The sequence below is a fragment of the Varroa destructor genome, unplaced genomic scaffold (genome assembly GCF_002443255.2).
Source record: "Varroa destructor unplaced genomic scaffold, Vdes_3.0 BEIS01000003.1, whole genome shotgun sequence".
In the NCBI taxonomy this organism is placed as follows: Eukaryota; Metazoa; Arthropoda; class Arachnida; order Mesostigmata; family Varroidae; genus Varroa; species Varroa destructor.
Genome location: NW_019211456.1, coordinates 55057530 through 55083961, shown reverse-complemented (window position 1 = coordinate 55083961; position 26432 = coordinate 55057530). Strand labels below are relative to the sequence as shown.

Here is a 26432-nt window from a genome sequence, read left to right as displayed (position 1 = left end):
TCAGCACAGAACAAACCGCGTGGCTGTCTCAAACATAGACCAGCTAACGTGTCCCTAAGTTTAGTGGACAAAAATGTCTCCACCGCACCACTGCGAAAACCATTAGATATTGTGTATCTAAAAAATAAAAGAAATGCGGTTTAACAAGCGTTTCATATCAAGCAACCCGTCTGTTTCAGAGACGGGACGTGCCGTCAAACACAGGCTGCGCCAAGTAAATAAAGGTTGATTGACAAGTATATTTTTCTCTACAGTTTAGCCACAATCTCAGCTCATAGACAGCGATATAATCCACAATGACAGTCGCCCACGCGGCATTCAAACAAGCGCTATTTGGATCAATTGGGCAACTAGAACATTCATTTGAACTGATACTTTGGGCGTTAGACTCCCAGGTCCTATGCCGAAACAATCTGCCCCCTTTAGAAGTTTTTACCATTGTAATAGTATTTGATTACCTACGTGCCCAGTGCGATATTCTAATGTTTTCTTTCGCTCACTCCCACATAGTATATCTGAATACCAAATTACAAAAATCGACGGAATCGTCTGATGTGCCGCATCCGTATATGTGCCAGTGCCATACTGAGCTCCCTCTATCATTGCTGTGGACGCGCGCTCTATTTGTCGTGAGGTCTACATAAGCTTTATACTATACAAGGATCAATTTTTTTTACCTACTACTGAGCTAAACATATAGATGTGCGTAGTCGGCGCTTTCTATTTAGTTCTGTTTTTGAATACCACTGTCAAAAATGTAGAGGAATATTTATTGGCGAAAGGATGTCTATTTAAGGGAAAAAAATTAATGTTCTTAGCGCAGTGCAAAACAAGCTCAGATGGTCAGCTCATGGGACACCAGAATTACATAACGCAGCATGAAACCTATCGTGGTCAATTAATTATAATGTTATTACAGAAATCGCACCACCTTCCAAAGAAATGCCTTGCCAGTATGTTCAATGCGTGTATTTGGGTTGGCGTTACATTTATTTCTCAGGCTTCATAGCAGATTTTGGAACTTTAGTAAATGTATATAACTGGAGTAGAGTTTTAGTATGGGAGCATTAATGATTTAAATAATAGACCACCAGTACATGTACTTCTTCAGGTCTAGTAAAAGAACAACACAAAAGAGTTTTGACTGAATAAAGATTTGTTCATTTGCCCTTAATTACACGGGAAGATAGTGGATAAATAAAAGGTCTTGTATTAAACAATTAGATATGCATCATTTACTCCTCATGGTACCCATGGAAGGTTTTCAAACAGACTATAAAATAGAATTCTTCAAACCTACTTGTTGTTAAGCGGTACAACCTGCTATTCAAAATCTCGCATGATTGTTATTTTGCCGCGAAATCCTGCGCGGCTTAAACCAATTTTGTTTACATGGTATTAGCAAAAGACTGTTTAAAAAGGCCGGCTTGCCACTCGAACCGCCCGGACTTCGTACTAAGGGGCGAGAGACAACGATTGGAGGCGCATGCTCCTTTCCCGGACTGTCCTCGTAGCAGTCGTATGCAGCAGCAGTCGGCGCAGTACTGATACAACGAGGCAATAGATAGTCTACAGGACATAAAGGTGTTAGAGGAAACGTCTACGCGCCTGGTGAATATTGCATGGTGCAGAAGGAAAGGTCAACATAATCAGTATTACGGCTTAGGGAGTACTGTGTAGTAGAGGACCAATACACGTCGCCTGACAAGATCAAGTAGAATTACAGACTGATACATCGTACAGTAAAAGAATAATCATAGCAGACACAACGTTCAACGCGATACCTTCTTATTGGATATCGCTTAGATATTGTGTAAAATTTTCTGTCTGACATTGATCAATCACTAATTGGTGTTGTTTTACTGTGGCTGACTTTGTTTCGAAATGTCATCATTCAACCGTGCGATGCCTCCACTATAATTGTTCGCAATTACAGGTACGTTCAACGTAAACAAACTGCGTAGACACAGGCTGTTGGCACTTTAAGTTGCTTAGGATACATACCCAGAGGTAAATAAAGATATTCTAACAAAGTTTATTAATAACATACGACTGCTGTTTTGCTCAACTGTCACTGGTCCCTTCCAGCTGACTTGTCAGATTCGTGGGGCAATAAGGGGGCTGTGCTCACAGGAAACATCTGTTTTGCCTGGGTGTACGCTGATGCGTCAACAATTATGTGATAACGCGCAGTTTTTAGAAAACAGTCTGTCATAACAGGCAGATACACACTAATGCATTATATTTTGTTGAAAAATAGAAAAAATAACAATAAACAAATAGTGTTTTACTTAGGTTTAACAAAATGAGTAAGAAAGGTGGGGAGCCCCCTGGCATGTCAGCGAGCTACACATTCAAAATTGCGTGGATATATTATATTATTATATATTCGCTGGAGAAGCCCCATTCTGAGAACTTCGTAGTTTTTTTTAGTACTATAGGATGATTTTGAAGTTCATGTCTAGTACAGCTCATGAATATTAGTTCGAAGTAGACGAATCTAGCTACACTGAACTTCGCTGTTCGTCGTATACAGCATCTATGTCAAAAAAACACATACGTGAACCGAAAAATGCAACGAAAGTATGCGGTAGAATGTTATTTTTTCAGCATCGTGAGTAAATAGTGATTTCCAAAATATATATTGTTCGATTAAATATGGTCGAGTGGGATGAGCTATGTAGTCTAAATTATGCTATATATATTTAACTGGGTATGCAATACATATTTATTTACTGTGACAATCCACCCTTATACAAGTAGAAAATCTATGTGCTAACTAGAAAACTTCTTGAGCTTTGTGTTTATTATCTTTATTATACTATTTCCAGAACTATCGGTATCCAGTTGTTTAAAGGTAAAATCAATTTTTCTATGAGCACTTCTATTTTTCTTCGAGAAGCCAACGATTGCGATGGATGATTGGGATCCATTAAATATTATTACATAACCAGCGGATAATAAAATTGAAACTGTAGCAAGCTTTCAGCTTGCAAATGCAGGCTGTAGAATATAGATGGCTCGTTTGCCTTCTATTTAGTTCAACGACCAGTAGATATTACACCACACTTAATCATTCACCATATGTTTTGTATATTTTTGCCCTTATTATTAATATTGTGATTATTTTAAGTTTATTTTTTCTTGCTTGCCTTTGAATTTTTCACTAATGGTCAAACTAAAAGGCTTATTTTGCTCAAGAAGTTATAATCGATTTTTTTCTTCAGAACACACTATTTTACACTGATTTTGAACTTTTAAGATAACAAGTGAGAAATAGGTGCATTCTTCAATGCCAATTTTTTGCTCAAGCTAGAAAGTTATGAAAGCAACTCAAAATTTATGTTACTCATGCGGTATAGACTCTGCAGTTAAGAGATATAGGTTCGCCTGACGATTATTAGCAGTTATCTTTTAAAAAGTGGCTTGAGACATATCTTGCTTTTTAAAAATAGGTGAAATGCGTTTTCAGTTAAAGCAATATATCCCACGTATGTCAAGTGGAAAGGGCTTAAAACGGAATAAGAAATTAGGAGCTAGATAAAAGCAGACGCATAGCTGAAAAAGCATATTATTCTTTTGGTTTCTTCTACCAAAGAGTCGTTTTTTAAACTGTGAAGATAGTCTTGCATAAATTTTGAAATCTAAAAATTAAGATATAAAACACCTATACAAGTCACTGTGTATAATGTCCGAGGAGCAACGACGAACCAAAACTAAAACAGGATTTTGCCTTCATAGATTTTAAGCGGGTTGAACCCAATGGTGGATACCCGTTCGCTCAATCAAAAAAGTAATTGAGACATGACAATGAGATCCATCGTTGACAATGACGTCGAAATCAGACTGTGTGTTTTCAATTACTGTACGAACGATATATGTGTCTTTCGAGGAACTCGAAATAGAAAGCTGCATTATTGGTTTCACTTTCGGCGAGTATTATATAGTAGCATATGCCCCTGATGTCCATTGCAGGTACTACTAATTATCCTATGTCCGAACTTAGAACTCTATTTCTCTTTAGGACCGCGTCATTCTCTCATTTAATGCCTCTCCAGCTGACGCTAGAGACTGAATTAAGCCTCGTCTGTAAGGATCCACCAGGCGGCTTATTTGTTCAAGTCCCATATATTGCACATGGCTTACATCATATGAATTTTTATCTGGCCTTGAGTCAGTTCACGGGGAACTCATCTTTGCTTCGAATTGTCGGTAATTGGATTATAATTTTGTACCACGTTACATGATTGCCAGTTCTGGCCGACATAATCTCAGACTGCGCTTTGTTTTCGTGAGCTCCATTTTCATGAAAAGTCTTTTCCATTGCGGTAATACGTTCGTCCTTCGGGTCCCGACATCTAGACATCTCCTCGCTGATCTTCAGCCCTTCAGTCTCCGTTCTTGAATGTACGCATCATTCACGTACTGTGTTTTCGTTTAACGTCTCCTTGCCTAGTGTTTCCACTATTTTGCGATAATTTCGATAGCTCCTACGAGGAAAAAATTTGAGTACCTAAGGTTTACAATTGAAAGATGCATTTTTGAAGTATTTTCTCCTCAAATAAACTGTATCGGCTTTTACTAAGAGATGCTAGTGTTTGCCAGCTGAATTTTATGTGCTAGTGGCGCGTATTTTAAGCAATCTCGTTTAAAAATCCGCTGGATGATCTTGTAACAGTCATTTATATAATGCCTGGCACATACGGTAAATGACAAATCGCCTCGAACTATAATGGCTGCATCTTTGCCGTAATTTCTGCTCTGCGAGGCCATGCGTTATCGTGCAGTGGGGTGATTCACTGATCTGTTTATTACTACTCATATTCTTTTTCCGTTATCTTTCAATTGATGCGTTTCTGTCGTAATGGACGATCTAGAAGCTGTAGTGAATACCACCTAGATTTGGCCATTAAATAGACACCAGACATTTCTACAGCTATACGTTTGTTTTAGGATAATGTTCTGCCAGTTCAGTCGTATTCACCCAGAGACGTAACCGTCTGGGCATCGTAGAGAATACATGCTTCATAACAATTTATAGATCTGTGCAAGAATGAGTTTTGTAACGTGAGAAGCTATTAATTTGACCGAACTGAGCAAGCATTGTATTTTAACATCCAAGCATAAGTGTTACTGGCGCTGAACTTACGACACAGTTCTCAACTTTTCAATATTGGAAAGGAAACGTTTGTTTTCTTTAATTTAAAATATTAATTTTCTTCCGAGAATTTCTTAAACTAACGACCTAACTGATCTAGTAGTAGCACCTTCCTTGAATAGTGTTTTTTTATTGCGTCATCTGGAAACATGGTTAGATAGAGACCTTATATACATACAACAGACGTATAAATTATAATCACAATGAACGTATACAGGTTCCGGCCTTCAGTATGTAGTACTTTCTTGCCAAATGGTCAAACCCCAATCTCTAATGGTCGAAGCTCGTTATTGCTGCAAACCCTATAGTACAGGTAGGCATAAAGAACTATGGATAATTTAAATCTGCTGTTTGGAGGGAAGTCTGCGGCAGGGTGAAGAGACCAAATCCTTAGCCTTCGAGAGAAACCACCTCTCTAGATAGTCGGAATAAATGGTATCCCTAGTCACGTACCAACAATAGTCATAAGAACAGGTGGTGCTACGCATGACGCCGCATTTATCTGGCTCGGGCCTAACATTGTGCGAATTAGGAAGTCGTAATGAGAACACTAAACGTTTTCAGACAGAATTTGCACAAACGATTTTTTCCAGAGAAGGCTCACCGGAAAAATTTTTCAAGCGAGTGAAGACAGGAAAGGAGACGTTTGAGGGATTCCTTAAGGCCTTAATTCCTTAATTCGTAGACGGGCAGGAATTCGATTACGAGTATGTAATCATCCTGTCCAATATTTATCTTCTTTGTGAACTTCATCGCGACAGCTGTTCCGCTGGTCCAGGGATTATATTCCCAACGGCTGACGGAACAAGACTGCGTCTGCTTAACGTAATCCTTTGGATCATAGTATTGACGCGGCTTGGTATCGGTGTCGGGGATGAAGTCATCTCCAGATCACCACCGTCGTACTCTAGGATGTGTCAGCGCTGATGTTCCGGATTCTTGGAACGCCAAAGTGTGGCCTTTACTCCGGGCTGCCGAACGAGCTTCCTGGCTTGACGAAATTCGACAACAATCGCTCTTGCTCGGAACATGATAACACATCCGTCATTGTTAGCAACTTAGCCTACGATGTTATCCTCGGACGGTCGTTCCTCGGACATGATTTTGTTTTGGCTGGAGATGAATCAGATGGAGTGTCACGCTGCGTATCGAGTCGTTTTATCCTGTCTTGGGCAGTGAAGACGCGTTGGCTCGTCATTAAAAAGGATAGTTGCGACCGCTGAATCACCGTAGTCTTCGGTTCAAATGGATGGGGTTCTGTATGCAATTTTTACGAGTCTTTGACTCCGTATAGCGTGTTGACTAGTGATTCGAGAGGGGCGTGTGAAATTCACCCAATCTCGAACAACGGCTTTTCTATGCGAAAGGGAGTACGAGCTTAGGCCGAATTCAGCACCGTGTACCGCTCACTAAGCATCCCCAATATCATTTATCAAAAGATTAGTCTGATAGTAAGCATCCTACGCTTACGAAGTGATTTAAGGGGCCAAAGAAGCTACTCTATTAGTCATACTGTACCCACCGGTAACCATCCCACCCCAAACGCACATCCGTGGCGATTACAGAGAGAGACAGACGCCTTTCCAGGTTTTCCACCTTGGATCTGAGAAGTGCTTCTTACCAGACGCCCAGACACCCGGCGATAAAGGGAAAACCGTATTCTGTGTGGTAATAATTAGTTCAGTGATACATTCCGGATCGACCGATGCTCTGCGGCTCGTTTCGAGAATTGATAAACTAGGTACTCGTAAGTAAGGGTAAGTTGCACCGAATGGCTCTAGTCCATCTTGGTGACATTATCATATTCTCTCTGCACCATTTCCGGGAAGTACTTTGTCCTTAGTGTTGTCGATCTGCACGTTACAACGTCGAAATGTTCGTTACAATGTCTCAATGCGGGAAGTCGTATGCCTCCGACATAGTGTTTTCTCGTATCTCCCTTGATAAAGACAAAATTGCCACGATAAATGCTCTAGCGCGACCCGTTGTTGTTTGTCAGTTTTGGAACTGGGGTTTTATTATCGTGGGTTCGCTATCTTGAAATCGGGCGTTCGTTTTACGAAGACTGCACATCACCAAGGCGCACTTCTGGCTTTAAAAGGGTCTCTGAAGGGTGGACCGATTTTTAACACTTCCAAATATAGACCGATGCGAGCGACGCTAGCCTAAGGGCGGTATTTTTCTAGTTTCTTGGAGGTTTAACGCCCGGCAACTAGACACCTTTCGAGTAGGGGATGAAAGGGCCTTCGTAGGAAACGGAGTGTTTGCATGTTGCTTAGGTGGTCAAGAAATCAACCATATCTATGTAGCCGGCAGTTCGTAATTCGTGGTTTTTATATACAGTAGTGCGGTGAGGTACCTGCAGAACAAACGGACATTCTGTCCATGCTGGGTTAATGGGACCCGGAACTATTGAAATATGATTTATACGTGCAACACCCTAGAGGCACAGGAAAGTGTAACATTTATGCGCTGTTGCTGTAATTGTAATGACACTCTGAAAAGACGTTGAAAGCGGCGGTGCTGACCTCGCATAGATTTCGGCACATAATTGGCAAACCCGCGTTGTGTCCAGTAGTAACCATGCTCCGAAGAAATGCTCAGGCAGTTTAGCAATCAGAGGGTAAAAGGACCAGCCGATTTGCGCCACGAAAAGCCAAATTGTATCGTTTCGGGCAGCAGGGTTTCCGGTAGATCTTTCCGTGATCAGCCGAGCTCACGATATTCGCTCTTTGTTGCGAAGACCGTTTGGGTTTAGCAAAAACCGCCTGCTGGCTGACGTCTCGCCATCATACCCGCAATTGTGATATCTTTGAGCGGAGAAAGTCGAGCCGCGAACGTTGTTTGTCATAGACGCTAGTAGAACCGTTGACGCACCATTCAAAAATAGATCCAGTTGTTATGGAACCGGGCCATGCCAGGGAAGGCGCCTCTTCGTGTTAGTATAAACTAGTGCACCCGTTTGGTTCACTTCTTCCCAGGTTACCCCGTAACAGTCTATGTCATGGTAGAGCCCTTCAGGAGCGATACGGGACCATCGACGTGGGCGTTATGAATAATCCCAATTACTTGGGATTGGTGCGTGCAGCAGTATTACGTTCCAATGCTCACCATATGAAAATCATCGTGGCCTGCCCGTATGTGAATGGACTAGTAGAGCGGACGGTCCACTCGGACGCAAAGCGCTTCTCTGCGCGTCGGCTGGAACCGCCCAGTTCTTCCATTCCCGAAGTACTTTCGACCGGTTGCCTTCACAGCGAATACTACGGCCCTAAGCCCAATGGCACAAATTACTGCTTAAGTTCAAAACCCTATTGTCAAAGAACCGCCGGAGGCGCAATCATCGCAAGAGTCCGCTCGTTAGGTTTTTAAGCTGCTGACGAAAGGCCCATGCCGGACTTCGCTAGCGGAAGCGAGTTTCCGAAAAGACAACCGCCTTGAGCGCTTCAGCCCGAGGAGTCCATTTTATTACATCTGTTACGCCAAGGTCGCCACATGTACCGGACACTGCCGCTCAACTTCAAGGCAGGGTACTGTCGGGGAGTGAGTTGCGTAATAATGGGCGTAGGATGGAAACATCTTCCCGGTAGCATGGACGAGTAAATAAACGCTTAAATTATATAAGAACAATAAACGTGTTTCCGGCTTTGGTCGGCTATATATATACTTATTATTATTACAATGATGATTATTATTAATAACTTAATATACTTATTATTGCTTTACAGGCTCCGTCATGGGCTGAAGTTTTTACACAAGGATGGGCAGTCGCCTTGCGGAGTGGCTTCTGTTATTAACATCGTTGTCGCTGGTTCACTTTTTGTTCAGTTCGGTTGTTGCGTTATCGGACATCAGCGATGACGATTTTTGCGTTAATATTTCGTGTGCATGTTCCAATAAAGTTGTTGAATGCACATCAACGGTCAAGGCGCAGAGGGCGCTAGACACAATACGAAGATTTCGAAATGGAATGTTGCGGAAGTTCTCGTGCACTAAATGTCAATTAGAAGGCACCATGCGACTGGACATCAATGCAGTAGACGTGAATATCTCGAGGAATCTAATTGAAGACATATTAGCAGGGTCGGAGCACATATTCAATCTTGATGTCGCCCACAACTTGCTAAGTTCCTTTAGATTTACTGAGTATTTCCCTCATCTACGGCGGCTATATATTGCTGGGAACCGTTTGACTGAGTTATCGTCGCTTAGACTTAGTTCTCTCGGGGTCCTTGACGTAAGCAATAATCAAATCAGTAAAGTAGACGATGATACTTTTGTCTATTTAACAAAGCTGACCGTGCTGAATTTGAATGGTAATCTGTTGCAACACTTGCGCCATGGTTGGTTCACTCCGCTCCGGAATCTTCAACTACTTCAGATTGCACGTAACCGTCTAATGGAGCTTAATAATCTTGTTTTCATGCCTCTTTCCGAATTACGCTATGTTGATCTCTCGTTCAATCGGCTTGCCCATGTCGGTTTACTGAGCTTTCAAGCAATAAGCTCTCTTGAACAGCTGAATTTGTCACACAATAATCTTACATACCTTCCGAAAGGTTTTTGCAAATGGTTTCATTCCCTGCAACTTCTAGACATATCTGGCAACCCTCTTACTTCATTAGCCAATTTTCAGTCATTGCCATCCACGGCGAATTTTTCTCTGAAGGCTCGAGATCTATTGTATTTGAAAACAATTCATGCCAATGACACGTTGGGTTTAGAAGGAATGGTTTCACTCGATTTGGCGGGAAGCGCACTCGAATCCATTGAATTACCTTCATTCGAAGGTCTAGCTCGCTTACGAAACCTCAATTTGAGTCATTGTAAATTGAGCTCTTTGCCTCGTGGATTATTTTTGCCTCTCGTCAATCTAGAAAGAATTAGCCTACAGGGAAATTTCTGGCACTGCGATTGTGGTCTAAAATGGCTACTTTACTTTTTACTCCATCGGCAGCAGCTTCAGGTGGAGCTTCCAGGCTTAACCTTATGCTCGAGCGAAACCTCGGATGGCAGTCGCTCTAGGTTACTCCATGAGGAGCGACTCCTTGACTTCCTAGACCGAAAAGTACATTGCCAAAATGCAACCATAGTAAACTATACCAGAAAAGCCCACCATCGGCTTGGTTCAACTGCCGTTTTCTTTTGTCAAGAACAAGGAGTACCTGCTCCTACGCTAAGTTGGCACTCAAAATCTCTAGGACCCTTAAACACGTGTGGAGCTAGCTGCTTTAGAGAGACACGTAAGTCAGGCGAAAACTGTAGCGGATGTCAAATGGCCCGGTGGGCATGTCATAGACAGGAAGTGGGTTGTGACAGTGATGAGTGTCGCCGTTTCGCGCAGGAATGCCTTCGTCTCGTAGAATTAGAGGAAGCTGATGGCACCTGCTGTTCTGCAATAAACCTGAAAACAGCTGTGGAGACATGCCTCACTGGCGATCAGTTTGCAATTGACACTGGTCCATGTCTTCGTGAAGTTACTGCTCTCTCCCTATCAAATTCATCTGGACAGAATAACAGCGGAGCAGTAGAAAAACTTGACGAGTGCGTCACTAAAAAGGTCAACTGTGTTAACGAATGCGTTGAAGACAGGTGTGAAGAACAGCACGAGCAACAGTGCGTAGAAACTGCCGTTACGTGCGTTTTAGAGGTCCTTTCTTATGATACTTCAAGTTTCAATGTGGAGCAACGATGTCGGAGCCGTATATGCGCACGCGGTCGAAAACTCTATATATCAAAAGTTTCTCGTGGCGATTCAGGGTATGTACGTAACTAAATTGATACTCACCAACTTCTCTTAAATCCAAAACTAAGTAGCATTTTGCAAGACGCCCGAGTACCGTCAGAAAAGGTAACTCAAGCTGTTTTTTACCTTGAACATTCGCGTACCAGCAAGGCTATCTTGAGAGATTTTGACGGCGGGACTTTAATTAAGAGAATGACTTTTATACATCCCATAGTTCTTGTCCAGTTATCTCATTATCGTTTGAGTATGAATCACTGTCAAGTGAAAACATAACCGCCGCTAGAGATGTAATACGTTCGTAAGACAATTTGTATTTGCAAGAACCTGAAAGTACAGTCCAAAAATTTGATTGATTTAACATTTTGATGCTCATCTGACTATTAAAGAACATATAATGCATAATGTTGAAAAATTTAGCGTTAGAGGTGAAAGCTTATTAAGTTTTTTTTAACCAGACCTAGCAGTGCTTTCATAAATGAGCATTATATTCAATAAAATATTAGATCTACGAATCGGATTTTACCATAGTATGTTAAAAAAGGAATCAAGAAGTTTTCTTGTTATTTACTTGCTGTCGTCAGATACTACATGTGTCGAGCGACAAATGTTTTACAAACCCAAGAGGTAATTATCCACATGACGCTTGACTACGACTTCATGCAAGACGTGAAGATTTTCTCGATTTTAACGGGGCTCGGAGTTGCCATTCTGTTCATCGTCGCTACTCTTATTGGTGAGTAACTTACCTTACTGAATAAGCTGTTTGCCATGGATATTATTGAAATTGGGTTCATAGGAATCATTATAAATGTATGACTATTTGTATAGTATATCCGTTGAAGTATAGTAACTTTTACTCGTTATCATTGTTTTACTACGAAAAGAAGTCGGTATCTTCAAATTCGCACGTCCATATGTAACCTTCGTTCCTTACTGGTCGCCAACTTTTTCACGATGCCATTGACCACGACTCGCAATACTATTTCGATTTGGAGATTTTTTGTTCCTGTCTAGCCTTGACTGACATTGACGAGCGTTTTCGATTCAGAGGACTCAAATATAGCTAGTTCGTTAATTTTCGAACTTGTTAATTCAGATTTGAATGTCATTTTGTCTGTACGGGTCTCTTATATAGCAGCTATCTGACTTCTATGTAGTACTGTTTTATTACATAACCGTTTACATCATTTTTAAATTATTAGTATGATGAGGCTGACAAATCGCATGTACAATGAGTTGGCACTTAGAGGACACGTAAGATTTTAGGCTAAAAAACTTCATTGTTACAGACGTTGCATTGAAATAAGGCTCTGTTGGAGTTTTTTTTTTGTTTAGCTTTAACTATTTTGATTTAATTATTAGTACTACGAAAATTATTTGAGAACATTTCATTTTGCTTATATCCAACAGAAAGTGAAGGATGATTTGGTGATCTCAATGGCGTTTGCAGGTGTGGGGGTGGAGAAAATTTTACAACATTTTGGTCTCAAATGTCCGTGCGATGCAGACGGGCCAATCCGGAGACAAAATATTGTCAAGATTCTCGAGCAAATAGAAGGCTATCGCAGACAGAATTTGGAACGACTTCGTGAAAACTACAACTGGCAGGTTGCCAGAATTAAGGTTAGTTTTAGCTAAGCTTAGGATACTTAACTATGTCGAACTCGCTCGGCAGAGCAATAGAATTTGGTGTAAAGCTTTTCTTCGTGCAGAAGCTAACACACAATATGTCACGTGTTTTACTTCGGCCGGAGCAAGTGCAGGAGAAAGATACATCAGCTGCATACGAAAAATGCAACGGTACTTTGTCAGCACTGACGACATCGAAAAATTGCTGTAGGATTTTTCAGCACGAGAATTTTATAAAATGTACGCTTGGGTAGCTTAAATAGATGCACCGCCGCTGTATACGCGCCTCCAGTGGCCAGTGTTGGGAATGATTAGAATGATACTGAGATATGCAGATTCGTTAGGGGTTATGCTAGAAATTGCGATGTACTTGGTTTTAGGCTTTCATGTCTTTCAAACGAAATGCTTTTTTCTAAAAAAACTGAATAAAATTGTAAATCGAAACAGCAGTATGCCATTCTGGGTAGATTCAAAGACCAGAACTTCAAATCCTGGCGTTTCATTTTTTATGGTTTCCTGTCGATCACAGTGATTAGTCTTTTGTAATGGTTTCACAATCCCGTCTCATGTCCTCTTTACGTTCATTATGATTGCACATAGAATGTTCGGCTTAAAATATAACAGAAATGTCTGCGGGGTAATGGGTAAAGGAGCGATTGTTTTTCCGGTTGATCTTATATAAATAGTAAATACTTCATTATAAGATTCGTAATAATTCAACTTTGATAAGTCGGTTCGTTTTAAAATGTATTCTCCGTATAGAGAGAGAATTACAGGATTGGTTCCATAGAATATGAGCTATCAAAAGTTTCGCTTTTAAAATTTTTCCTAGTTTCCAAGTTTCTGGCTTTAAAAAACAGGTTTTTCATGTTTTTTGAAATAGAAATTAATCTATATTTAGCTGGTGCACCCCTATCAATTATACAAAAAAAAAGATGCACAAACAACATGTGACACTACCGTTAAGAATTACAGTAGCATAGGAAAAAGAACGTGTTTTCTTGATTGTTTTGCTGCAATTCATAATCACTTATGCTTCTTTATGAAATAAGTATAAAGACGCTAATGCTGAGAATTAAATCACTGGGAGCGCAAACACCATTGACATACTCTAAATTCCCAAAGCATATACCCTTATAATCGTGTAATGTATTTGCAAAATGAAGCTTTAAGTGTTACCAACGCCGATACTACTACCGGTGTAATATAAACAAATTATTGGTTTGGAAACCAAAAGGCAGTAGTGCTGGCGACTACAATACGGATAGGTATACACTGATCAATTGCTGTAGTCAGGTTTTGTGGTATGTGCTTTGCTACTAAAGGACTCCTCTTTTATGTAAATTAACTAAATATATAGGAATGAGAATTACGCGTTTGGTTTTTTACGCAGCACTATATGTTATGGTTGTGTTCCGTATGCAATACGGGCAATTTCTAGGCGCGGGGGGGGGGGGGGGGATAAAGGTAATTTCCTTATCTCAGCTTAGGAAAGCTCTGAATGCATAGATAACTTTCAGGAGGTTTCAGGTAATCTCGTAATCAATGTAGGAAAGGGTACAAGGTCCCCGCTCTACAGCCGATAAATAGCTTTCGGTAGAGAGGATTCCAGAAAGTATATCGATGTGAATCGTGAACATGATCACTTGGAAGTAAAAATTAGAGTTATGGATTACTTACGAAACAGGGAAAATACATTAAGCTGTTGTTCAGCTGGATATATATGCTAACTAAATATGCTAGCTGACTTAAAATGCCTCTGCTGAAGATCGACCAGAACCGAATGTACTATTTCCCGTGTTCCTTACAAAGACAATATAATCTCTTTTGGCGTAAAAAAAAATTAACCATCTTTACTCATTTTTGGGAAGTTCTAAACCAACTCTGTGTACCAAGCATGGCACAATCCGAATTGACTCAGGACAAAGAAATGCGATTTCTTCGAGTGCAAATCGACCAAACTTTGTTAAAGCAAGCCTGAAGTACTATTTAAAACGAATTACTTTCGTAAATATTATGCTGCGTCAACTTTTTCTTTAGGAAAATTGCATTCTTCAAATGGACCGCGTGAAAGATTCATATATAGCCGAGCAAACAGGAAAGATCCGTAATTATGGGTCATCACAGATCGGAGCAATTAAGGACAACTACCTAGGACAGGTAAGGAATGAGCGTTCAAACAACACTGGATACAATATCTTTTTCTCATAGACACAGTCGAATACTGCAGGCTTTGCGCAAAATTTTCTTGGACGTCTAAAGCAAGAATATCTAACAGTAAAATCATACAGGACGGAGAAACATTGTGACAAGATAAAAAAGGTTATTTTACTTTTTGAATTAGTTGGCACTGGATTGGTCTTTAGAAATACTGTGAGTAAGCTCCTTGTAATAGGGTTTATAAGATTAATATTGACTAAGGTCGTACTATCTTTTAAATTTTGGAAGCTGCGTACCGCATAAGAGCTTCTCTGCAAACTTTTCTCTCTGACTTGCCTTGTCCGACGATGCGTTGCATGCTATTTATTCCATTGTGCGATCTCTTTCATTAGTTCTTTCGTTGAAGAGAAACTTGAACTAATATTTTAGTCCAAACAACGCTTCTGCTGGTCTTCGGCTGTTTAGCTTTTGGCCTCGCAGTCCAAAAATCGTTTGTGAGGGAGTTCCTTTCCATTAATTCGTAGCGATGGTATGCTCACGTAGTAAGGCAGATTCGTTAAGCTGTTGTTGAGCTAGGCACAATAATGACTAATACAGCCCGTTGACTGGTAACCTTAAATTATGCTAGCTGACCTAAAACGCCTGTCCTAAAGGTTGATCAGATGCGATCAAAACCGAATGTACTATTTCCTGTGATATCACGCATATTGTGATTTTTACGAAGCCAACCTCAAAAAATTACGTGTCTTTAACGATTCAGTTAGCCGCCTAATTAATACTTGTTCCGCTATATTTAGAATTTTCTGCTTGACCGCTTGACACTGGGTTAAACGGAACACACTGTTATATGAAGCGAAATGATTATTGTCGCGCTTGGGACAAAACGCCTTAAACAATATTGAGCTAAATCCGTTGTCTGATGCGACTGTTTCCATGTAACAGCAAGTACATGTTGTTACTGGGCTGGTAAAATCGAGATGTATTTGTATCATAGGTATCTTACCAGGACCATAGCTGCTTTTATCGCGCATCTAAAATTGCGTACTATTCGTAATTTTCCGAATCAAATCTTCGTTGTCATAAAATTTTCTTTCGGTTTCTCTTTAGAGGTGGTAACAACAGATGTAGTAGTTTTCTTGGAAACATTTTCTGTTTAGTTTGTTTTTGTCCGCTTCACATTTACGCTTCCCATGATGTCACGCAAATGTTTTGGTATTTTCCAAAAATTATTAATGGTAAGCTGGCTTAGTAAGTTCTTTCAAGTCTTCTCTTAAGTTATCATTAGCGCATTCATCCGCCTTGACAGGTACAGTAAATACTTACAGCGGAGTATTTCAATTCATTCTGAAAACCAAAAATTGTGATTATAATTACTGCTACAATGACTGTCTCATTTTAACAGTACCGTACAGGTCGGGTCACTTTTTCTTTCCGAAGCTACCGTATAATGCATGGATTCAATGCTGATCGATTGTTATTAGATTATGGAATCTTCATTATGGTTGCCGCATTTGAAAGCTCGATTACTTTATTACGATTACAATGTTTGCATCACTTTAATTTTAAATTCAGGTGCAGCGCGTTCGTGACTACGGCAATGCACAGATGGATTGGCTTCGAGAAAATTATGTATTTCAAAGAAATCGTATCCACAAGTTTTCCAAGCACCAACTGATTCGATTACGCGAAAACTATAAATTGCAACAAAAACATTTGAACAAGATCCTTGAGACGTTGCCAAATCTGGAATCATGCAGGAAGGGTTTTTACAGTGAGACGGATTTGAGGGAACTCAACTTTACTGCTATGCTTGTTCCACCTCCTCCACCCCCTGAGAGTGTACTTGACTTTCCAACTTTCGACGAATTTTCACTTCCCGACGTACAGACAGGCTTTGAAAGTCGTTCGGGAACACTTCTCAGCCCTGAAGGAAGCCTCGTTTCAATGCAGAGCGAAAGACGATCCAGACGAGCCTATCCTACTATTGAGCAGGTTATCCGGGAAAGGTAATAAAAAAATAAAGTGATTTTAAAAAATAAAAATCATCTATATAGTAAAAATCATTCATTTATATATGGCATTTGCGTACATCAGATTTTTTTAGATAGTAGCTAAGCTTATTGGGACTATTACGTACTGAGATGGCACATTGTCTATTAATGTCACTCCTCCTAATTGATGCTTCCATACACTCAGATATATTGTACTTTGCGGCAATTTTTTATCAGATTGTTACCAATGACAGAAGAAGCAGTGTTACGAGCGACGGGACCGGAGTTGGATGAAAAACGGCAGTTGATGATGATTCGGGGTCATCGTCGAAGCTATTCGGCTCCAATAACAGCTTTATCACCACCGAGTCTACCGCCGTTTCCTGGGCACGATAAGGTCGGAATCCTTCATTCAGCTGTAACTGGCCGACATCAACAGAAATTATATCAACCTATAAGTAGCATAATGTCTAACCTTCAGAAGCAATCAGTGCATTTGCATTCCTATGAGTTTCAGCAAAATCAACTACAAAAACAACAGCAGCAGAAAATTCAGCCAGCTGCTGAAAAAGTTTACGGCCAATTAGAGGTGGAGGTGGTGCCTCATCCATTAGCCTCTTCAGACAACCGTTCAGCTTATCCTTATCAGCTTCCTCCAAAGCAGATGAACACAATCAGCCAAGTAAAAGGGCAGCGATCATCTGAACAGATACCTTCAGAGGAGGCCTCGCCTCACTCCGAGTTAGGAACAACTGGTTCACGAACTGCTGCTCGCGTGTCAGATGTTTTCCTTGATGTAGAGCTTCAACTGCAACAGCCTTTTGCCCATTATGAACAACTTAAATACGATGGTGTCTGTCACACAAAAATATTTTCGCCTAACAACGCTTCCCCGGATCATCAGCAACGTGATAAAGCCAATAAAAATTCTTTACCGCCGCGTCAAACCGATCTCTAGTTGCGTAGTTGAGCTGTGCAACAACAGCAAAATAATGAATGGATCGTTGACTAATCAACAAGATCAAAGGCTGAAAAGGCCGTTTTTATAGCCTAGCATTTTCAAGTGTAGGGATGAACAGCTTGCTTTTTTGGTGTTGTTTTTCCAATTTTTGATAAGAAGTTACACCGGAGTGTGTGAATACGAAGAATTGCGATTAATCGGAAATCATGGCAGCAATTAGTTTCACTTTAAGTTAGTACAGTTATTTGTTTGTCGCAGGTTCTGCTTTCATAAAATTATTCGTCCGACTCCTACTTATCTTTTTCAACCCGTGCAACCGTCTTGCATATCCGCATACGATTTAAAAACGTCCACAAACGGAAACTTCAGTCTTTTATGAAGGTGGTTAGCGATTTATATTGTATTATATAAAACAGCTGTTTATTAACATATTGATTTATGCAATACATTTTTGGAGACCACCTGCTTGATTCAGTTAAGTAATCTAACATGGTGTGATAACCCTTAACGTTGAATTTTTTTACCGTTAAACCATCTTGTTGCGCTTTGCAGTGGTAAGCGTTCTAAGAGGCTTGCAGCACATCACAACGTTATCGTCTTCACAGGCAGTCTCAACATTATTCAGCAACAAAATGAAAGGAATGATTGAATTCCTTAAACATAGGTGACAAGGTTTTTGTACATATTTTTAGTGTTATCGATATTGCGTTAGTAAAAATGTAAACGATGAATTTTATTTGGGCTAATTTGTTCTCTAAATAAATACGGAAAAGTAAATCTGTTTTTCGAAATTATTACACTTTTATTTTCGAGGTAAACACATACATTTTTTAAACTGATAGTTAAATTATAATAAACGCGACAGTTCTGCCTTGGTTTAAAAATTCAAAGAGACTAGCGTTCAGTTGGTCTAATTTTTCAACATACGTGCTGTTGTCAATGATATCCGATTAGGCGCAACCAGATTGTTGGGATCCTCAGCTCAAGAGTAGATACATAGAACAACCAATACAATCTTTAATCTAGCGTATTTTTTGTAATTTAGAAAACATCGAACAAACGATTGTACCAATAATTTAGGGTTTGTTATTTTATAGCCGTAACATATGCTGCAATTGAGGTGAATACAAAAGCTCTGATTCAGAGACAGTCGCTGTGTTACCACCCATTTAATAGAAGCATAATAATGATAGCTTATTATATTACTGTGCAGTAGGTAGTGATCACAAATTATTCTAGGAAGGTAAACAATAACAGAATAGCATAGAACCGTGTAACATGGCTGAAAAATGATAGCAGGATTATTACATAGGCTTAAGGTGAGCAATTACTCTATGAACTTTGTGAAACACGTAACTAAGCGTGGCGAACTTAGTAGTCAGAAGTGAAAGTAAAAATCACGGCTATAGTTTGAAAATTTTACCCTTGATGCACCCCTTGTAAAATTTGCGCTGCTTTTTTTCGATCTTTTGTAGCGGCGTATTTCGCATACTGGTACCTGATCATTATGAATCCAATGACCCTCATGATACGGTGGATGCTGGCTACCCAAAAAAAACCCAAAAAAAAAGAGCCGAGTCAGAATTGGCAAGCTGTTTTTATGAGTGACGATTAGAGTATCATTGAATTCGAATACTTGTGCTTCTTGTAGACACGTTGATATTTTTATAGATCGACGGACTTGAAAATGGCGCCATCTGAGATTTTTCGTACTGCTCCACTAATGGCTTGCCTTCAGCATGAAAACTAGGCTCGCCGCGTGGTTCACTTGTTGGGCGAAGACTACGCTATGCGCGAAATACTTGAAAAATATATACTGTAATATGAAAGCCACCGCTAGCAGGCTCAAGCTTCATAGAATCCGCGTTCACCTTGTAGTACTGGTTGTTGGCAACTGATACACGGGCTGGATTCCCCTCTTCGTATATTAGATTGTTGAAAAAGCGCTACCCGTTTTTCTAGGTAGATTATTTTGAAAACCAAATCTCAAGTAATATTAGTTGTATTAGAAATTAATAGATTTGCTAAGATTGTTAGATTTTTTTTGTTCAAGCTTAAGATAGACCACCATGAGTTCCTACAAAACATAGCGATATTTTATTTTAATTTTATTATGATAAGGCATGAATGCTACCCAGACACATGTGATGTTTACAGCCGAGAAAAAAGATAACTATGTTGCTTTCATTCTGAAAATGTTGATCTTAAGGATGCTAATTGTAAAAATCGATCGAGCAAATTGAAAGTTGTGACAGGTCGTCCCATAAGTAGCCATGATATAACAGCCTACATTAACCAGTTTTGAATTATTTTAAGAAAAAGAAGAAGAATTTTAAGAAAAGTTATCTATTTATGTGCTGTATAAATTGATGCAAAAAAATTTGCCCGATCATAGTTGCATTCGGGAGACTCCACAGGAACGCAACGAAATCTCATCGTTGCCAACGGTTAATACGGACAATCAAAAGCAGGTGCCATACCCGTAATGACGGACAAATATAAAAAATTAAATGCGTTCTGTGGTAAAGGTAAAACTGATGCCGAGGAAGAGTTACTATGTGTTTGGTAAGACCGGAAGACACAAATCATTCATTTTGAGTTGCTACCTTCCCGCAAAATGTACGTTGATTGTCATTAGAATACGTCATTAAAAAATAACGGAGGTGGTGAATAGATAGTGTTATTTACACCATGGCAATATCAGCTAGCTATCCGGAAATTGAGAGGACTTCGATAGAATTCGGCAAGTAGATGCAAAAAAACGCTCCTTACAATTTTTCGCTCGGAAACCACAGAAGTTCTACAGCGATCCGATTATGGCGTTCACTGAAAAGAGGTAGAAAAGTAATCCATCAACATGACGCATATTTAGCTTAATAGTATTATTTTGAAATATAAACAACCCAGTTTCTCCTTAAGAACAGTCAATAGTTTTCCGCCAACCCAATAATATTCCGGCCCTAATACACATATAGCATAGGAGGTATTCAGGTGAGCTTTACAAAAGCTTGAGAGCACTAATGGCTAAACCTGCCACGGAAGCACCGGGTACAATTGCAGCGTTCCGAAGTTACAAGAGTCATCCTTCACAAGCATACACCGCGCGGACAAGGTTTCTGATGATGCTGTGTTCTAAAGTGCTAGTAACGTATATTTAGATGCATAAGTTTTATTTATTTTTACCAAGTAATTATCAACGACTTACAGATACACAAATTATAGTCATTCATATGTATACTCAGAATGGTACCCGAAAAAAATTTTTACAAATGACCTCACAATATTTTAGCAGCTTATTTTCGAGACTTAATGTGTCGGGTCTCTCCAGCAAGTAGTTGTACCCAGACTACACAGATTACCTCCACATGTGAATTAACCTCTGCTGCAAAGTTAACAAAAGAGACCGATTCGACCGTTGTACGTTCGCTAGAAAAATTATAAAATCAAGTTTCGGCCCCACTTAATCAAACAACGTTCGTTTGGCCGGCACGAAGTTCACGGTCGTTTATCTCCGGTTCTTAACGAAGTTAAAGGTTTTTTGGCGATATCTAATCTTTTCTTTCAAAAAATGGTCTATACTACATACCGGTCTCGTGTCGCCTTGCACTCGTGCCACAACGCGGCCCCGCTGAGGCATCTCTTGTCTCTTGACCTGTGCTTGTTGGCCTATCTGACGCTACCCTTTACCCGAGGCTCTCCGCTCTGTTCTTCCCGCGCTAAGGGACTTCTACCGAACCTTTTGTGGTCTTGTCCGTCCCACAATGCTGCCACGAAGTTGTACCACACCGAATATAGGTTTATTTTTTGTCGAATAGGACTAGCTCTGTCGAATTGACGCGACGTTCGAAATTCTCAGAAACCATTTATATATATATATATATATATGTATATATATAATAGAAAACGCTATTATATATAAGTAATAGCATTTTTTATTTTTTCGTTTGTTTGTACCTAGATGCTATACATGAGCCTTGGAAAGTTTTTTTTTGCTCACCAAACCTGTTTTAGATCAAAGGTGCCCTACGAAGTCGTAACCTTTGAAATGTATGTATTGTTTTTTAATGTGGTAATTTTTACATTTCACGACAAATAAAAAGCGCTTTTCTAGAAAATATTAGAAAATAAAATAAGTGAAAAGTGATTAAAAAAAAGAATAAAAACCCATTAATAATTGATTTTAAAAGAGCAAACAAACATTTACTAGCAACATCAAACTTGAAAGTGGCAAAAAAAATGAATATTGTAAGGTATTGGGCATTTTCTAGTCCCTGAAGTCTCCGTCTTCCTAATGAATTTCCCTAATCTTTCGAAATTCGATTCTTGACAGACACTGTACCTGTTTTTTTAAAATTTTAAATCTTATGTTATTACATTTTCCTTACGGAGAAATTTAAAGGAGCTTTCCAATAATATACTATAACGCTGTGGTATCGACAGCCAAAAAATAAGGAATAAATGAGAGATAATCACTTTTAAACCAACATAAGGAACACACATATTTGGCTGTCGGCTAGAATGTGATATTAAGCTAAATCGTATAAGCTCATTGAGCATAATTTTTTATACTATGACTATGGTTGTTCCGCAATGAGCAATCCAGCACTTGAAATCGTTACATTTGGCCTCCAATGCTCAATCCGCTTTGTCGGTTTTACTATAACAACTAGATCACTCCGCATCAATCCATTCGATAACTATCAGCGCAGCTCATGGTGTCACCCCAAGCTTATACCTGAAAACATAGCAGCCGAATTACTTATTGGTAGGAAGAAGCATTTTAATTTTAACATCAATTTGAAAACCGACCAGTCTAGAGAGCTTTAATATACTTATATCGAAAGTCAAATAGTTTGGAGTGAGAAAGAACACGCTACGTACCTTGGTGCTGGATTCGATAATTGTTTATATAATTAATATATAATAATAACTGTTCAGCTTCCAACTGAATAAGAAGCTAAGAAAATAAAAAAAATAGTCATCGCCGAGCACGTATTCCTTCTCCGGCCATTTTCACATATTGTAGAGCTTGGTTGAAGATAGCTCTGCGCCCAAAATCTCTGCGTGTGTTGTTTTTTCATATGAAAGCTGTGCCTTTTGTTTTCTAATGGTAGCTCATGTGATAGCGCTGTCGATAGAGAAACATTTGATGTATATAAAAGACATATTTTATGTATATAAAGATTTTATGTATAAAGTAAAGAAGAAAAGACACTGAGGATAATATTTCACCTCTAGCTGCGTTTCAGTTTCGCATGCCCCAATGCACCTTTGTACCATCCCCGTCACACCCGGCTTTGATGTCCATATTTAGAGCGCTGTATATCGGAATTGTGAGACGTTTGAGACTCGCTCTTTGACATAAATCGTTTTCTTAAGCTACACGTTGTCGATCAAATTCAAATCGAATGAATTTTCAGGCTATGGTAAAACTTTAACACAATTAGCGGCAAACACCTCAGCAACACACCTTGCTATGTCCAAGGTAATTTTTCATGCATGAACACATACTTTTCATTTGGAAACTATTTCCGAAACTAGGGTAACTTTTTCGCCTGAGTTACCTTATTATATTGTCGTTTGTCTATCGTTCCGTTGACGAAAGATAGGGCTTCTGCACCGTAAATGGAAATCACGCCATTATTTTGTTCAGATATTTAATCTGCTGGAGGACGCCTGTAAAAGTGTTGAGCATTACTAGTTGAAGTTTCAAAATGTGCTTTATCTGTGCAAAACAAACCTTTCTTCGAGTCTTCAAGTGTCCAAGTTTGGAATTGTTCAGCCAATTTGAAGCGTGTACATTTTTACTGAGATGCTTTTAGCTGGTGTACGAAAGCTATATCCGCTCATTCGGGTATGAATCTGAAATTCCCTATGGACTCAGTGATTCTGAGCTTTGCCATCCTCTGACGCTGTTGAACAAACTGTTTTACAAATTACTGAGAGTCACTTGAGAATAATCTGTGGCCGCGGTAACGTCGTTATCATTTAATAAATAAGAGTAACGATAATTGCAGACCACACCCTGAATCATTTATAAATATCATGATCATCGGATGTTTCCGTCAACGGAAAAAGATGATATCGGATATCTGAGTTGTGCGTAATGGCTCGAAAATACACACGTGTTACGGTGAACGGCCATTGCCCCATATGTCTTAGTTAGTGCTTTTCGTCCCTCTGTAGTTTAAAAATGCTTCTCTAGAAAGAGCATCGCTAGATGTGCGGAGTTCATACAAAATAAGCCGCACGCAAATATTTAGGTCTGGTGCAAGATATCTTCAATGAAGCTTGATATTAAATTAAATTTCTGGGTGCCCCTATTTGACTAGCCAATCAGTGAGTGTCACTAAATCAAGAGGATCGTTTATTCACCTTAATAATTCGTAGAATTCTTTCTACAAACGGTAGTTATATATTTATATATATATATATATCTCATCAGAAAGAATCTGGGTGACTCTTATGACATATAACGTGTATCTGGAATCTTCATTAATAATTCATGGCACGGTACACTTAATCACTCAAATTTCTTTATAATGTTTTTGTCGGAACAATAGGAAACAGAAATTCATTTTTGGAAAACGTCGATTAACCCTCGAGTCCTGCACATTCCATTGTGTTATAGTGGAACCTGCTCTGCTTCTTCTGCACTGGCATACGTATTTACAACATCGTAGATTATCTTGAGGTAATCTGAAGAAGTTTGTATTTTTGGTAGGGGTCTGCCTTGTGTGAAGACATTGTAAAATAACTGATATATAAAATTGATCGATAAAATAACTGAACGTAATAATAATGATGTTCGCTCAAATTCTGAAACTGATGTATTAATTTTCGCGGCAACACGTTTGTAGATTTTTTTTAGTGCCAAATTATCAAGTGACATCAGATCCACCAAAGTTTCCCCTGAATTTTAATGTCCTACTCTCTCTGTATATATATGGTATATACAAAGATATGAAAAAAATATATACAGTTTTAATAATTATAAATTTAGTTTTTATCTATATGTACCTAATACTAAAATGAAAAATTATTACTTTTCTGCTGATATTGCTGAATTGAAACGGGGGCTTGATTCACAAAATTCAACAAACATTTCACTTGCTGTAGTGGCGTATTTTTGTTCAGCTGCTGCTTCTCAGTCTTCCAATGCTGTCGGTTTCTGACTTAGACTAAAGGATAATGTATCTTTATAAAACGGCTCACACGTGCGTTCTTAGGATAGTGCCCTATGGGACCTTTTCACCCAATTCCTCTGTTTGTAAAGGTCTTATCAAGATATGCTTCTACATCACAGAAGGATGCGGGTACCCAGCTCTGTTAAAATCAAAGTGTCCATCTCTATCAAAGTCCTTCCGAATACGCGGTTAAACAAATGACTACAGTTAAGTGCTTAGCGCCTGTCTCTGTGTTGTCAGAAAGAATGGTTCAATAAATCTACTGCTTGAAATGCTAGACCGCATTAGCTCTGGGTAAATTTACATAATGTATTTGCGTAACATATGCATTTACAGCTAGTGCAATTACCATTTTAGATTACGATTTTTTGTGTAATTCGGTGGCATACATTTCATTAATCACTTCTCCAATACGTTGCTTCAGATCGTGGATCATTTTCGACGTTGTTTGTACCTTGTCTTTTGCATACCTTTATGGGAAAAAATCGAGAAGAATCAAATCACAGAATTGGGTCGGCCACCTGATGCCTCGAAATCAGCCGGTTGGAAATTTTATTTCAAGGACATTGATTATTTTCTGCGCAGTGTGTCAAATTATATTGTTGAAATCGAACGTACACAGTGCCCTCAATTTGGTCAATTTGGAAAAGGTTTGCAACATGCCACGAAAGGGCTCGCGCTTGATTGTTGTTGCCGTTTTATTATTATTTTTAAAGGAAAAGGACCACTTTTCATGTCACACCAAATAGTGATTCTTTGTGAGTTCAATGGCAGGTCGACACATTTCTGGATGATACGCGATAATATTAGTTACTCACGTACCCATTCAGCTTAAAATGAGTTTCATCATTCAGCCTTTCAGCAAAGCTAACGAGCTTGTAATTAATGTCAAATTGGCAGATTGAAAATTACAGGTTTTACTTTTTATGACTCTATCGTTCCATGTGTCGTTTAGTACAACATATAATTCATGAAAAATAACTGAAAATACAGAATGGTCCAATGCATTATATAGGTGCATTATGTGGTGTAAACAAGAAGCACAACTTGTGTTAGAAACCCTAACTTCTCAATGAAACGAAGACAATAGATTGAAAATTGCACGTTCTCGTGGCAAATTGTGACGCACTCGATACCGATTTACTCTTGATATAGTCAACAGTACTTGCACGTTTCGTCTTATGATTCTAGTACAAGGTACAAAACAATTTATACCAGTCTTTATAATCCGTAAGGAATAATAATATATGATAATAATGATTTTTATATTTTAGCTATTTTATTCAACATAATTGCCACTCGTTTTGATAATTCGCTAAATTTTAAGCAGATGCACTTGCTTTTGGTATATTTAAGGAAAGAAACGTCGAAAATTATCTTAATAAAAAGTGTACGGTTTTTAAATAATATATGGTTCGACCGTGCGTAGATAGAATGTAATATATCGTGCAAGAAAACGTCGCTCCTACGATTAGTCAAAATCTGGGCTGTAGATTTCGCTTCTTGATTAAGTGGTAGCTTCGGTAAATGGTCGCGTGTCGATTCACGGTTTCAACATCTGACCTGCTTTTCTGAGGAAGAAGAAATTTGAAGATTTTCG

At 39.1% G+C, this 26432-nt stretch overlaps 1 protein-coding gene and 2 long non-coding RNA genes across 14 annotated transcripts in view; 1 reads left to right on the top strand and 2 right to left on the bottom strand.

The window, feature by feature from the left end:
* The first annotated feature begins 1493 nt into the window (after nucleotides 1–1493).
* Nucleotides 1494–18436, top strand: LOC111246186 (uncharacterized). 11 transcript variants are annotated; one of them, XR_015325194.1, is made up of 9 exons: nucleotides 1515–1936; nucleotides 8887–10918; nucleotides 11486–11637; nucleotides 12355–12527; nucleotides 14574–14693; nucleotides 16266–16699; nucleotides 16922–17081; nucleotides 17904–18026; nucleotides 18198–18436. XR_015325194.1 is itself a non-coding variant. In XM_022795380.2 (8 exons), the coding sequence occupies exons 2-8, from the start codon at nucleotides 8919–8921 to the stop codon at nucleotides 18201–18203; spliced, it is 3045 nt and encodes a 1014-aa protein (XP_022651115.1). In that variant the 5' UTR covers nucleotides 1515–1936; nucleotides 8887–8918; the 3' UTR covers nucleotides 18204–18436. The 11 variants fall into 11 exon arrangements, 9 of the variants coding, with proteins under 9 accessions (XP_086841749.1, XP_022651113.1, XP_022651115.1 ...); XM_022795380.2 differs by lacking the exon at nucleotides 17904–18026; XM_022795379.2 differs by having other exon boundaries at nucleotides 17904–18436.
* Nucleotides 18085–21488, bottom strand: LOC147757150 (uncharacterized). The gene is made up of 2 exons (XR_015325212.1): nucleotides 21232–21488; nucleotides 18085–20471 (listed from the first exon to the last, which is right to left on the bottom strand). It is a non-coding gene; the product is annotated as an uncharacterized LOC147757150 (long non-coding RNA).
* A 66-nt stretch (nucleotides 21489–21554) lies between these two features.
* The window catches only part of LOC147757149 (uncharacterized), a 31790-nt gene continuing 26912 nt past the window's right edge, over nucleotides 21555–26432 (bottom strand). For both annotated transcript variants that reach the window (XR_015325209.1, XR_015325210.1), the window contains one exon: nucleotides 21555–23321. This is a non-coding gene — a long non-coding RNA (uncharacterized LOC147757149). The remainder of the gene's footprint in view (nucleotides 23322–26432) is intronic.

Coding starts and splice junctions, on each gene's coding strand:
- LOC111246186 (XM_086985623.1), top strand. CDS start 8,919: ATGGGCAGTCGCCTTGCGGAGTGGCTTCTGTTATTAACATCGTTGTCG. Junction 10,919..11,485: donor GTTTCTCGTGGCGATTCAGG/GTATGTACGTAA, acceptor TGCTGTCGTCAG/ATACTACATGTGTCGAGCGA. Junction 14,694..16,265: donor AGGACAACTACCTAGGACAG/GTAAGGAATGAG, acceptor TTTTAAATTCAG/GTGCAGCGCGTTCGTGACTA.